This window comes from Galeopterus variegatus, unplaced genomic scaffold (genome assembly GCF_000696425.1).
Source record: "Galeopterus variegatus unplaced genomic scaffold, G_variegatus-3.0.2 Scaffold7917, whole genome shotgun sequence".
Lineage (NCBI taxonomy): Eukaryota > Metazoa > Chordata > Mammalia > Dermoptera > Cynocephalidae > Galeopterus > Galeopterus variegatus.
The window spans coordinates 8,759-22,489 of record NW_007734028.1 but is presented as its reverse complement, the minus strand read 5'-3'; the positions used below and the strand labels follow the sequence as shown (position 1 = coordinate 22,489).

At 37.8% G+C, this 13,731-nt stretch overlaps 1 protein-coding gene across 2 annotated transcripts in view; it reads right to left on the bottom strand.

Moving 5' to 3' along the window:
• Positions 1–13,731, bottom strand: part of RASGEF1B (RasGEF domain family, member 1B) — a 31,866-nt gene that overhangs the window by 14,689 nt on the left and 3,446 nt on the right. Inside the window, exons 3-9 of one of the 2 annotated variants that reach the window (XM_008592427.1) lie at positions 13,561–13,698; positions 6,771–6,986; positions 6,211–6,285; positions 4,798–4,893; positions 4,579–4,681; positions 1,633–1,712; positions 314–409 (exon numbers count right to left, since the gene is read on the bottom strand). In XM_008592427.1, the coding sequence (XP_008590649.1) occupies positions 314–409; positions 1,633–1,712; positions 4,579–4,681; positions 4,798–4,893; positions 6,211–6,285; positions 6,771–6,986; positions 13,561–13,698 (804 nt within the window). The remainder of the gene's footprint in view (positions 1–313; positions 410–1,632; positions 1,713–4,578; positions 4,682–4,797; positions 4,894–6,210; positions 6,286–6,770; positions 6,987–13,560; positions 13,699–13,731) is intronic. The other variant, XM_008592428.1, reaches the window with a different exon arrangement.

Sequence of the window (13,731 nt, the reverse complement as noted above, 5' to 3'; positions counted from 1 at the left end):
GTCATCATAACATATGACTTAATTTACTGCTTGAAACACAACTAAGACGCATTACAGAATAATCTTTAGGTGAGGTAATAACATGGTAATATACATTTGCAAAGTTCTACACCAAGTCACCTTTCCCTTTCCATGGCTCAATTTTCCTGTAGCATTCTCCTTCCTATGCGGCAAGTGATAAAATTTCTACAGTATATATGTCTCTGTCTTAGATCTGAACAGGTAAAAGCAGCTCAGTGTAGTAGTTCACACTGCATTTCAGTGTAAAACATGGCAGCTCTACCATGAATAACACATTACTTTAAGTACTTACCTTCTCTCTGCTACTGTGAGCAGTTAAAGACCTTTGTGCTGCCCCACGAAGAGCTGTTCGATAATTATAGAAATTGCTGGAAGGGTCCATCTGATGCTGTAGATAAGAGAGAAGATATTAATTATTTACTTCTCACCTATAGCAAGTATACAAGATCACATATTTAATTATGCATAAAAATTCAAAATAAATTAGGGAACACATTAGGAATGTGATTTATATCTCTTTTCATACACACTCGTATACATAAAACACATTAAAACACAAATGTTTTCCTTCCTAAGGTTTAGTTTATTTATACAAGCTAATGTCAGCTTCGATAATGTTAAACCTTAATCAAATTCTTTCTAGACTACTTATTGAGACTAGACCTAAATCTGAAAACTAAGCCAAAAACAGCACTAGAAAAATTCCTTGGTTTCATCTGACGGTTAGTGGGCTGGGTGATGCTAAGCCATGTATAGTGATCCGGCTCTTTGTAGTAAACTTGTTCTTTGCATTTGGTAACAAATCATTCACAAATAATTGAAAGCATACTGCTTTTCAAGAAGGAAAAAAAAATTAGATAATATGAATAAAGCATTACATAATACATCTAATGATAATTTCTAATTTGGGAGAAAACTTGGGAAAGAATACTTTCTTATTATGTCCAAAGATAGTAGATTCAAAGCACCAACCCACCAAGGTAATACTAAATTGATTATGATGCAAACACACGTGGCCTTGTGCACAATTCCCACCATCCTCAGAATTACATGGGAAGGGCTTTTTCACAGGTTAGGTAAATTTTTTGCAGGAATTGTGAGTAAATGTTTCTGTAAGGATGGGGAACTCCTCCCCTGGGACAGTGTAGATAAAGGGAGCTAGAAGACACAGGCACAATTCCCACCATCCTCAGAATTACATGGGAAGGGCTTTTTCACAGGTTAGGTAAATTTGTTGCAGGAATTGTGAGTAAATGTTTCTGTAAGGATGGGGAACTCCTCCCCTGGGACAGTGTAGATAAAGGGAGCTAGAAGACACACAGGGAAGTAAAACTCAACTGTTCAGGACCCAACTTCCATTCTGGCATACAATGTGATATGACTGACAGGTCACCATTGCCCTAGTCAATCCAAGATGGACAACTCTCTCTATAAAAGGACTAGTTTACAACCTGACTCATCTCCCCTTCCTCCAACACTAATCCCTTTCCTTTCCCTGGGTCTGGAAAGATAGATGGCTTCTTCTGCCTGATCGAGAGGCAAGATCACACAGAGGAATTCCACTTCCAGGTGTAAAATGTGGCTTAACAGCAAAACACCAGCTTCACATACCTCAAGAATGTCAAACTTCGCAGTCTTCACTTTGGCCCAAGTTTTTTTTAGTCGAGAGACTGGGCTCATATTCATGCCAGCTTCCCATTAAAACAGAGGGAGAGAAAAAAAGAAAATTGAAGTAGAGAAATAAGAACTTAACTTATACGCCTAAAAATAAGTGTTCATTACTAAGGGTAAGAGTTCTACAAATTATTAGTAATAAACTCAAATTTTATAACTTTCTTTTTGCAAATTCTCCCTAAACCCAGAAACAGCATAACTACTATCAGTTACTTTGAGCAGGGGTGAGCAAATTTTTTCTGTAAAGGGGAATACAGTAAACATTTTAGGCTTTGCAGGCCACATGGTTTGTGTCATTGTGGTGCAGAAGCAGCCATAACCTAATTATGTAGATAACTACATAAAAAAATGAGTGTGGATGTGTTCCAGTAAAACTTTATCTATGGGCACTAAAATTTGAATTAATATTATGTTCACGTTAGAAATATCATTCTTTCATTTTTTAAATCACTTAAAAATATAAAAACTATTCTTAGCTCACTAGCCATAAAGAAACCAGTGGTGAGCCAGATGTGGCCCTGAGGTTGTAGTTTCCTAAACCCTTAAACTAGAGCTTAAGGTGTCATCCATGCTTTGCCTATACTATCTCGTATATTCCTTCAGCATTCTTACAAGAATAAGCTGAAGTTCTAGGGGGTAAGAAATTTTCCCAAGGTCATCCAGCTAACAAATAACAGAGATAGATGCTCATACTGATTTGATTCCATAACCCACACTCATTCCAGCACACCGTGCCACCTCCCCTCAATGATACTTTACATACTACAGTTATTTGGGAAAATATTACCGTGGCTGTTCATAGAGAAAAGGAGTCCACCCCACCCTAAATGAGTACGTATCTATTAATTCCATGCCACCAACATTCATATTTTAAGGACCAGAAGAGGGAGACTTCTTTTGACTTGAGGTAAAATTTATATTTAGAAAAATACAGAGATCTTAAATATACAATTAGATGAAAGTTAACAAATGCATAAGTCCATGTATCACCACCCTAATCAAGATACAGTAAAACATTCCATCATCCCAGAAAGCTCCCTTGGACCCTCTTGTGGTCGATCTCCATTCCCCAGAGAAATCAGAACAGTGGTTACCTGTCACCACAGATTAGTTTTGTCTGTTCTAGAACATCATAGAAATGGAATCATACTGTATACACTCTTTTGTGTCTGGCTCCTTTTGCTCAACATAATGATTTTTAAATTATCCATGCTATTTATATGTATCAATTGTTCATTTTTATTGCTGAATAGTATTACACTGTATGAATATATCACAATTCCTTTATCCATCCACTTGTAAAGGGGCATTTGGGTTGTTTCCAGTTTGGGGCTATTATGAATAAAGCTGCTTATATACATTCTTGTGCAAATCTTTCTGTGGATATGTTTGCATTTCTATGGGGTAAATATGTAGGTGTGTAGAATTTCTGAATTACAGGGTAGGTATATGTCTAACTTTATTCTTATAAACTGCCAAATGGTTTTCCAAAGTAGTAGTACCATTTGATACTCTCAACAATAATGTATAAGAGTTCCACTTGCTCCACATTCTCAGCAATATTTGGTGTAACCAGTCTTTTTCATTTCAGTCATTCCAGTGTGTGAAACAGTATTTCACTGCAATTTTAATTTGTATTTCTCTGATGACTAATGATGTGCAGCACCACTTTATATACTAATTATCCATTAGCATGTCTTCTTTTGTGAAGTATCTGTTCAAGTCTTTTGCCCTTACTTTCATGGGATTATTTGTCTTCCTATTGATTTGTAGGACTCTTTGTAGATTCTGGATACAAATTCTTTGTCAGCTAAATCACAAATATTTTCTCCCACCCTATGGCTTGCCTTGACATTTTCTTAATAGAATTAAGACAGAAATTAAGTAATCTTCTATTACCTAGACAGTGGGCCTTTCAGATCCCTAATTTAGATGATCTTTCTATTCACTGTTTTCATGGAGTCAGTTAAATAATGAGCTGAAATTTGGCAGGTATTTTTATGGGGGAGACAAAGAGGAAATGATATGCAAACAAAATGGAAAAAGGACTTGGTGAAAGGGAAGATTTATAAGAATCAAGATTATTGAATTAAATTTGATAGATTCTCTAGCTTCAAACTGACCCCGACTCTTTTCTTCATTCTTTTATTCAATGTTTACTAAGCACCTACAATTATTTGTCACATAAACTAAGACACTTTTTAATAAAAAAGCCATTATCAATAATTATGTCTAGACAACAGGTATAATCTGGGACAACCAAGAGATATTGTTATCACACACCCTATGTTTATAGAATGAATGGAAAGAAACAGGGTCTCAGGTTAATATTCCCGTGATACAGAGGAACAAGTTTGTATACTAGAGTAATAAGGTCTGCAGGTAATAAGGATGTTTATAGAATGAATGGAAAGAAACAGGGTCTCAGGTTAATATTCCCGTGATACAGAGGAGCAAGTTTGTATACTAGAGTAATAAGGTCTGCAGGTGATAAGTAGTAAGAGCAAGGACAGTCAGAAAATATTCCAGTTTCTTAGAAATATTGTTCATGCTGATGGAATCATTTAATGTGTATTTCTATAATGTTTGTATTTCTATAATGCTTTATACACAAGCTTCCCCAATGTGTTAAAAACCCTTTATTTTGACAAATATCTCACTCATAAGCTTTTATACACAAATATTTAGCTAAGGATAAGTTAAAAGCATGCCATGAATTCTTGCATACTTAAGATTACACACACTTGCACCAACATTCTGAAATAACTCGGATTAAGAAGTACAGTTTTTATTAAGAAAACCATACTATTTGCATATTTTCAGTGAACCCAGTTCACAGGACTCATGAAACTAAAGGACATGTATCAACCAGAAAATACTCACAGATTATCGCCATCAAGGAATTAAAGTTGCCAATGTTAAAACACTCCCGAGCTACATCAATGAAATACTCAATCATTCTTGCTCGGTGTTTCTTCTTTACAGGCTACATAGAAAAAGACAATAAAGGGCAGTTACCCAGCACGTAGGCCCAACAGTTGTAAAATAAGTATGAAAAAATATTATTGAAATCTAGGAGGCATAGAAAATTCATTGTCCCACCATGCAGATTTCTGTAGCAACCAAGTAGCTGAGGCGATTAAACCATTCCACATAAGCTTCTAAGTTTCGTGTTTTTTTCCGTTCACTGTAGCAACTCTATAGAGAAAGCAAAGAGAACAGATGAGTTGGAGAAAAAAAGAACGTATTAGGCTCTCATTTCATCCAATATAGGCCTATATTCTTAATTCATGGATTAGGAAATCTTTCAAGAATGAGAGAGAGGGGGGAAAGGGAGAGCAAGAACCATGAACATTCCTGATTATCCTTACGGAAATATCAAAATCTCTTAGAGCAGTCCAGTGAAACCCCTGAGGCCCAGAATGTACTCTGATGCATTAGGAAAAGTGCCCTTCTCTCCCCTCCCAGGAAACTAAGTTACTCTCAGTGGGACCTGTCCTCAAAAGCATAATTCAAAGGAAGGGTTTTTGCTGCATTCTACAACAATCTTGACTGATTAATGCGGTGCAAATACCAGTTCCCATCAACACAGCAAGGAGAGGCTAAGAGTGCAGAGAACCAGACACTTTCTCCTAAAATTAAGTCATAGGACAAAATTTTGGAGCATCACGTAGCAAGAAACTAAATATCTTCCTAGGTAGATAAATGGAAGTCTACACCATCAAGGTTTTTGGTAGGGTGAGTGACAGACTGTTCAAAAGCAAGTTAATCTCATCCTGGAGTCCAAGGCCAAGCTTGAAGAGGTTAATTATACCCCTCTTTCCTTCCTTCCAAAAGAAACAAACAAAAATGTCCACTAGCCTCTATTGCAAAACATATTCTTCACTTCCCGTAATGAGAGAAACTACTCTAAGGCCGGAAAACAGCTGTTGCCCCTACTCCCAGAGGGGGGCTTTCATCAGTGGGTGAAGCAGTCTTTGCCTAACAATTCAAAATACTTCTAGAGGTCACTGGTGAAAAAAATTCTTATATGTGTACACTGATTTTACAGTCGATGCCCAGTATTATTTTCTTTACATGTGGGCTTCACCCAGGCAATAAACCTGTCATATAAGAGATTTACCTTAAAATAAGAGGCAAAGCAGTCAAGACCCTTGCTCAGCAAGCTGGATGTGCATCCTGTCTTTCCTGCCCTGCTATTGTTGAATCATGAGCAGAGCATTCTCTTTTATTGTCTTTCTGACTTAATCTGCTAAAACCATTATGCTTTTATCTCCTACCTTCATCACCACAAATGCCTGCATCTACTTGCTGCAAAAGTCTTATTAAATTTCCCAATAAGGAGGAAGGAGAGGCTAAAATTAGCGATGGGGTAAGAGTATTGTAAAGGCACAGAGACCTAGCTCAAGAAAGACTGCAGTGAATCAGACATGGCTAATGGAAAAAAAAAAAAATTCTGACTTGAAAACCTAAAACAGAATTGTTTCGGAGCTGACCTCTGGGTAGACCCATTACCTTGTCATTGTCCAAAGGGTCCTTCTGCACAAATGCCTGAACAAATTCCTCTGGCCCAATATAATTAAGCCTTTCCTGAAACACAAATCCAACAGGTCAACATTACTAAAGAAAATAAAAGAAATGGACTGTCACCTCCTTCTACTGACTTTTGGTATCACCCTCATTTTTAAATGCAGACTATAAAATAAGCCTTTAACCCCAAATTCATCTTCAAGGTCTGAACAGAGTCAACTTTCTGCTTAGGTCAGTGTTCTTCAAAATAGTAAAAGACTGAGCAAGTTATGGAAAAATTAATTAGAGATGGAAGATGAGGAAGGTTAATAAACTCTTTGCTCTTCAGTTTTGATTAGTATTTATTTACAAGTGAATTCCCAGAATATATGAGAAGCATCCACATTCAAATGCCTAAACAAAGCATGTTGTGGCTCTTTGTAGATTATTTCCCATTTGGGTTATTCTGACCTCTTGGGTGACATTACTGCTGACAAATACATTGTGTGGTTGTCAGAGCAAACCAGATCTGTGGTCGGAAAGGACAAGGATGACAGCAGCCTTACCAGCTCGATGTGAGTCAGCTGCTGGGCCAATGTGTAGGGGTCACTGCAGACGGTAATGATATCCCTTTGTATGGACTGTGGCTTGGTCTTGAGAACTGTGAGCCGATCTGTGGATGAGGAGCTGATTTTTGCCAGGACTTCCTCATACTGGCTGAGAGCAGCAAGCTTGCGGATCAGACACTGCATCATCTGCTGGACGTTCTTCCGGTATGTCTGCTAGAGAATAAGTGAAGCATTACATCCTCGCTCTGAAGGTCTGTTTCCACCACGATGCAAAATCAGAGACTATGTCCTTACATGATTTTACCTTGACATTGGAGAATCAGCTTGGTTCAGAGCAGCTAGCCCTCACAGTTTAAAAGAGATACATACTAAAAGACACACATATGTACAAGGTGTCTTTTCAGACCTGTAAGGCTTAGTTCTTTTCTCAGGTTGCTAGTACGAGTACCATGCAGGCTGGACCATGAACACACTGCAATGGTGTCAGGTTAGCTATTGAGAGAATACAGTATAATAAGTACCACACATAACTAAATGTTTTCTGGGCTGGCATATAAATGTAGCTGTTTACTTTTGGTGGGTTAAAATACATTCATCACATATCAAAGTATCCTTTTCCTAACACTTTTTCTTTAGGGCAACTTTCTCTATTTCTCCATTCCTATCATTCCCCACCTCATTAGTCTAAGGACATAAGACAACTACCTAACAGAAATACACCGTTATTCTAACTCACTCCCAACCACCTTCCTGACTTCCACATATAACATGGGCTACCATGAGGAAGCAGTGGATATTCGTTTTTGGCATCTGACCTCCACTTGGCTCACATCAGTTTCTTTTGCATTCATGAGTCAATGCTAACGTTCACAAACAAACTCTGCCATATGGCAATTCTCCCCAGAATGCTACCAGCAAGTGCCACCTTGCTCACCACTTCATTATGCCACAGCCATATTCTTAAGAGAAATTGGTTTAAAAGCATTGCATGTATTATAGTTGGTGTTGTCAGCACCACGCTCAGCCAGTGAGCGAACCGGCCATCCCTATGTGGGATCCGAACCCGGGGCCTTGGTGTTATCAGCACCGCACTCTCCCGAGTGAGCCACGGGCCGGCCCAACCACAGCCATATTCTTAAGAGAAATTGGTTTAAAAGCATTGCATGTATTATAGAGAAGAGTCAACCTCTTCACTTTTAAAACACTTAAGGCAAAGAAATGACTTTACAATCAATCAAAATCCCTAAGGTACAGTTATCATGATAGAAGTTATGAGGTTATTTTAGTTTTCCATCTCTAGCCAAAAATTCCCAAACAACAATGATCCTTGTAGGTGAATTGTAATGTCTGTGTCAGAGAAAGGCACTCAGGCTGATCCAAGACTAACAGGGGCCTTAGGTTAATAGCTCCAATGGAGGAGAGTCCCAGTCCCAGTGAATTTGCAGATGTAGAAAGGCCTAAGTTTATGCTTCACTGCCTTTTTAAAAAGGTACCACAATATCATTTCTGAGGTTAATTATCTGAAAATTAAGTAGCATTTTACCTACAAGTATAAGAACCACACACACACACACACATTTTACAGAGGCAATTTGGTTTAACAGTGCATATCACAAAAACCTAAATGAAGAGATATTTGCATATGAGGAAAATTACAACACATCTGTACATGGTTAATTCTCACAAGGCATAAAAGCATACAAATCATCCTTTTTCTTGTCTTCTTCTCTACTTGTCCATATATACTCAACTGAAGTTCTTTAAATGGGCCCATCGAATGATTTTTCTTTTTCTCTACATTCACAGCCCACCTTAAAATCTCTAATGAAATGCCTAAGAGTTAAAAAACTGAACCTTCAAAAAGCCTATCTTCCACACAGCATTATCAGTTTAGAAGATGCTATCTATTTGATAATATGCTTGTCACTCAAGGAAAATGCCTTTTTCTTCAGGATTCCAAACTGTTCAAGGCTAACTTGAGGGCTGTTTTTTAAATTCCTCATCCCTATTCCCCTGCCTATTCTACATTCATAGCCTTGAGTTACATTAAACATCTATGAACCTAAAATGTTTTCTCCAGTCTTCCTTCTGTCCCAAACCTCATAACAAATGCCTGTATCAGTTAGACACTACTTCTAAAAATTATGCAAATATTTCCCAGTATATGACGCAGAATATTTAATAAACACCTCTTGAAGGTATTTAGTTACAGCATGTACTATACAGAGTAGAAAATACATGTTATAAAGCTGAAGTTTCACAATTATCAAAGACTCTTTACAAGAGTAACCCACAACTGTCATTATGTTACTACATAGTTTGACGTGGATAGGAACTTATCTTCTATGTTAAGTCTTTCTGAGAATATTCCTGAATTTTCTGCATAAACAATTGACTTGTTTGTTTCCAAAAGAATAGTCTTTAAAAAACAAACAAACAAAAAAAACCCACATGGCCCAATCCAAACTGGACTACTGTGCAGCAGCTGAAAGAAGACACTGCTATCTGAACTGACAAGGAAATGTTGCCAGGGCATATTACTGAGTAAAAAAAAGCAAGATAAAGAACACTAGGTCAGCACACACATGCACAAACTGTATACACTACTCTTACGGATGTGTGTGTGTTATGTGCATGAATACATATACACAAAGCAGCAGCTCTGCAAGGATATACACCAAACTGATGACCATTGTTACTTTTAAGAGAGAAGTAGGATTGATGGAAGTTTTGAGTAACTTCTGCTCTGTGTGATTTTTTTTTAAATAATGAGAATATATTCCTATATTAATTTATTAAAAATAAAACTTTTAAAAACTTCCCCACAGAATGGGATTTCTTGGATAACATACGTAGGAGACGTGTAAGACAGTTCTTTTCACTCAAAGAAGCCACCAGCAGCTCATCTTAAAACATCTGTTATTCTATGTCTCAGCAGCTACTCCACGCGTGTTAGCATTCCTCCATTATGTCTCTTTTCCCCACCCCTTCCTAGGATCCCCACAGAAAATACTTTGATCAGAAATTACCACTTCTCTTCAGGTCCCCACCTGAGGGTACCAGCTGAGAAGCAATGTGTGCAAGAAACAGCTGAACGGGGACAGCCTGTGACCTGGGTCCCACCCCAGAGATTCTGATAGAATTGCTTCGAGGTGCAGCCTGGGTAACATGATGTAAATGCTCCTCAGGTGATTCTCATACACAGCGATGTGAGAAAACCAATGCTCCACTACCATATCTGGTGAAAGATTTTTATTCTGCCAGGTAAAGAAATGGATTTTTAAGGGAAGTGGAGAAATGTACAGTCAGCTTGCTACTGAGAAAAAAGCAACAGCAAAATATAAGGGAAAAAATGTACACAACACGGGAGAAAGCTATTCAAATAACAACTAGCGTGTATGTGAGACAGTGAGGGAGACACAGAGACAGACAGAATGTGTGACCTCTTTTAAAAGTTTCCTGCTGCCATTGACTCCATTTGAGAAATCAAGCTTTGTGTTTTTAAGCATGATTCCTCACTGAGTCATGAATTGCTAAACATGTACTTATTCTTTTTTATAACTTCAAATGCCAGTGACAGTAATTACCTGGCAAATAAAGACAGAAGTTCTTATTATAAAGACCAGCCCCTTAAGCAAGAGAAAATTGCATTCTCCCCACTATAGTCATTTGTCGTGTAATTCAATCATTAGTTTTATTTCATGTTTCTTGCAGAAGTCCTAATAAACTACCTCATTTTGGGCAAATCCATCGAAGGAAACATATTAAGCCAAATTATGTGGAACTGTCCTAGCAGATTCAGGAGAACCTGACTGAATTACATATAGGACACACCTGGATTCATTGACTGCCAAAAAGAAAAAAAAAAAAAAAAAAAAAAAAAGTCCCTAAAGTCCCAGGCAAGAAGCAACTAATCCAAGACCACATTCCTTCCAGTGGAGGGAAAACTTTTTTCCCTATTCCAGTAACTGACTTCATTCACTCATTCATATATTCATTCAAACACTACTGAGAGCCTATTAAATGTCAGGCACTGAGCCAGGAGTTAAGGATACCACGGCGAGCAAAGACAGCACACCATGGAGTCTAGTGGGGGAAAACAAGCAATCAAAAAACAATTAATTACTAATCACAGAGTGCTATGAAGGCAAGTGTACTGAAAAGAATAGGAGGAGCGTGTAGTCATAGCTGGGGTGGTGAGGGAAGGTCTCTCTGAGAGACACTTAAGCACATGACAGATAAGGAGCCTGACAAGCAAAAAACTGGGGAAAGAAAGAGTATCCGTCATACAATTTTAGAGCTAAAAGGAGTGTTAACACATGGCAGTTACCTCTATAATTTACAGAGATGAGAAAGGAGCAAGGAATTTAGGGGACCTGCCAAACCACACTCAGATCAACCAGCTGCCAACTGTGAACCTGATTTCTGAATAAGGGATAGAAGCAGACAAGGAAACATTGCCCTGTAAAATCCAACCTGATCAAGGCAGGTGACATCTCTCCACCCAACTCTTAGTTTAATCAGCTCCTCAGACAGACTTGGCTTATCTTCTCATCTCCACTTTTCATGCTCAAAACCATCTGAACTTCTCAAGGTTTATGAAGAATATGTTATTAACACAGGAGTGGTGATAAGAAGCCAGGGTTAGAAGTCTGTGTGGCCCTTTGCTCAGTTCTACCCAACTCTTGAATGGCTTGATCCTGTTAAACGGAAAGATCAGATTTCTGACCAAAAACAAATAGAACTGATCTCCCGCTTTGACTCCCATGAAAAGAAGAACCAAAAGCTATCTAACTGGCATTTTCAAAACACTAGTATTTTATCTAAAAAGAAAAAAGACTGTAAGGTGTTTCTTCTGAAAAGAACCAAGTTATAATTTCTAAAAAAAGGCAATAGAGGGAGGGTGAACTGACTGACACAAGACATTAAGCAGCTACATACAACTCAACTGAAATAAAGAACTGACTAACCCAGGTCTCAACCTTCATACAAGAAAAAGCCCTTATGATGTCACTAATCTTTTGAGCAGCTTGTCATAAACTGTGGTCACTGAGCCAGTATTGACCCTGCCAAGTACCCCAATAGCTAACATCTCTAATACAAGATTTGCTACAAAACTGCAATATGATGCTTAACTTTTGCCTTTGTGAGTGAGAACCTATCAATTCTTTCTCACCTGACTAGAACCTATAACAGACAAACTGACAAAATGATTATAACAGTCATACCTTGCAAAATAACTCAGGAAACAACTCATTCATCCTTGTAGAAATGAGCACCGGGGTTCAATATAATGTCATAAAGTAAGAGTAAAAGGGTTAATTCCATTTTTCATGAGTAGAATATAATACAGGAAAGCCAGGTACAAATTTTTCAAGTGCTAACCATATAATTTTATTCTGCGTTTTTTGAGTAGGGGGAATGGCATTAAAATGTATTCACAAGAATTAGGCAGAATAGATAGGGTATCTTGTTACATTATCTGTACAGCACACCAATGAATGACTGAATATCCTCATTATGAGAATGAGAACTCATTCTCCAGAAAGGTTATTATAACAAGAAAATGCATTTTAAGATGAATGAAACAAGACATCACTGCAACTGCCAAATGTTTTGTCTACCTTTTTCTATGTGAAAATGTTGTATCTGTGCCTAAATAACTTGTTGCCAGAAGCTTACCAGCAATATAGAAACTACAGAGACATCCTTGCCTAACAAGCCTCAACACAGACTTCCAGCCCTCCAGGCCTGCTTCAAAGAAGATAACCATGAATTTGTCACAGCTAGTTAGCTCTTATCAAAAGCTCTATTGAGGGAAGTGATATTTATGGAAGATTATCTAATATACTTACTTTTAAGCTCCTCCTACACTAGGTCCTACTCTTGAATCAATTTCCGAGCACCAGAAGACTTGGATTATTTTCTCTGACTTTTCCTCCTCCCCCAAAGAATTTCCTTTGCTAATTTACACATTAATTTATGGCCACAGCTTTTATCAAGGAGCATTTGTTGTAAACACTATACAGAGGAGTTTCCATGACCTCATTTATGCCCCNAGCACCAGAAGACTTGGATTATTTTCTCTGACTTTTCCTCCTCCCCCAAAGAATTTCCTTTGCTAATTTACACATTAATTTATGGCCGCAGCTTTTATCAAGGAGCATTTGTTGTAAACACTATACAGAGGAGTTTCCATGACCTCATTTATGCCCCTGTAAAAAGTCCCTCATAAGAAAGTTCTTTAAATTTTCATTTTATGCCCTAAAGAGTAAAGTATGCTTTCTTTTTCTGAGAATTATATAGCCAACTGTATTTCCCTTTTACCTAGAACTTAAATTCAAACCACAGCAGTCCTGTCCTATTCTATTGGCTCTCAACATCAGCATATTTCTTTTCTATTTTTCATGGCCCAGATAGTCTATTTCTAGTTATGATTTATTAATACACTACTTGTCATCTGTTAACTTTACTTTANTTTAGAAGGAAGGAAGAAGGAATGAAGTAAGGTTAAAATACATGTGCAACATGTGCATGAATCCTGTGCACAGACTGACATGAACACGCCCTCAAATCAATTTCATAAAACTCTAGATCATCCTTTCAAGTGGGATGGTATAATCATCTCCATTTGACATACCAAACAGACCAATATGCTATGTAGAGGGCTTGCCCAAAGGCAAAACAGAAAGAAAGCAGTGGACATCCTGATGCATAATTCAGCACCTTCTCCTATCGAGGCTATGCCTGGGAATTCCAGTGGCTATGCAAAAGTCAGGTTACCAACCTCCTCGCCACTGGCTATATGGTGAGCCAGATCTTTTAAGTTTCTCATCATTCTTTCATCCCGAAAATCATAAGGAAATGTTTCCGTCCATTCTGTCAGGAGTTGAAGGATTTTAGGTGCAATTTTTCTTATCTGGTTCTAGAGAGAAAAAGCAAATCAAATTCAGTGATA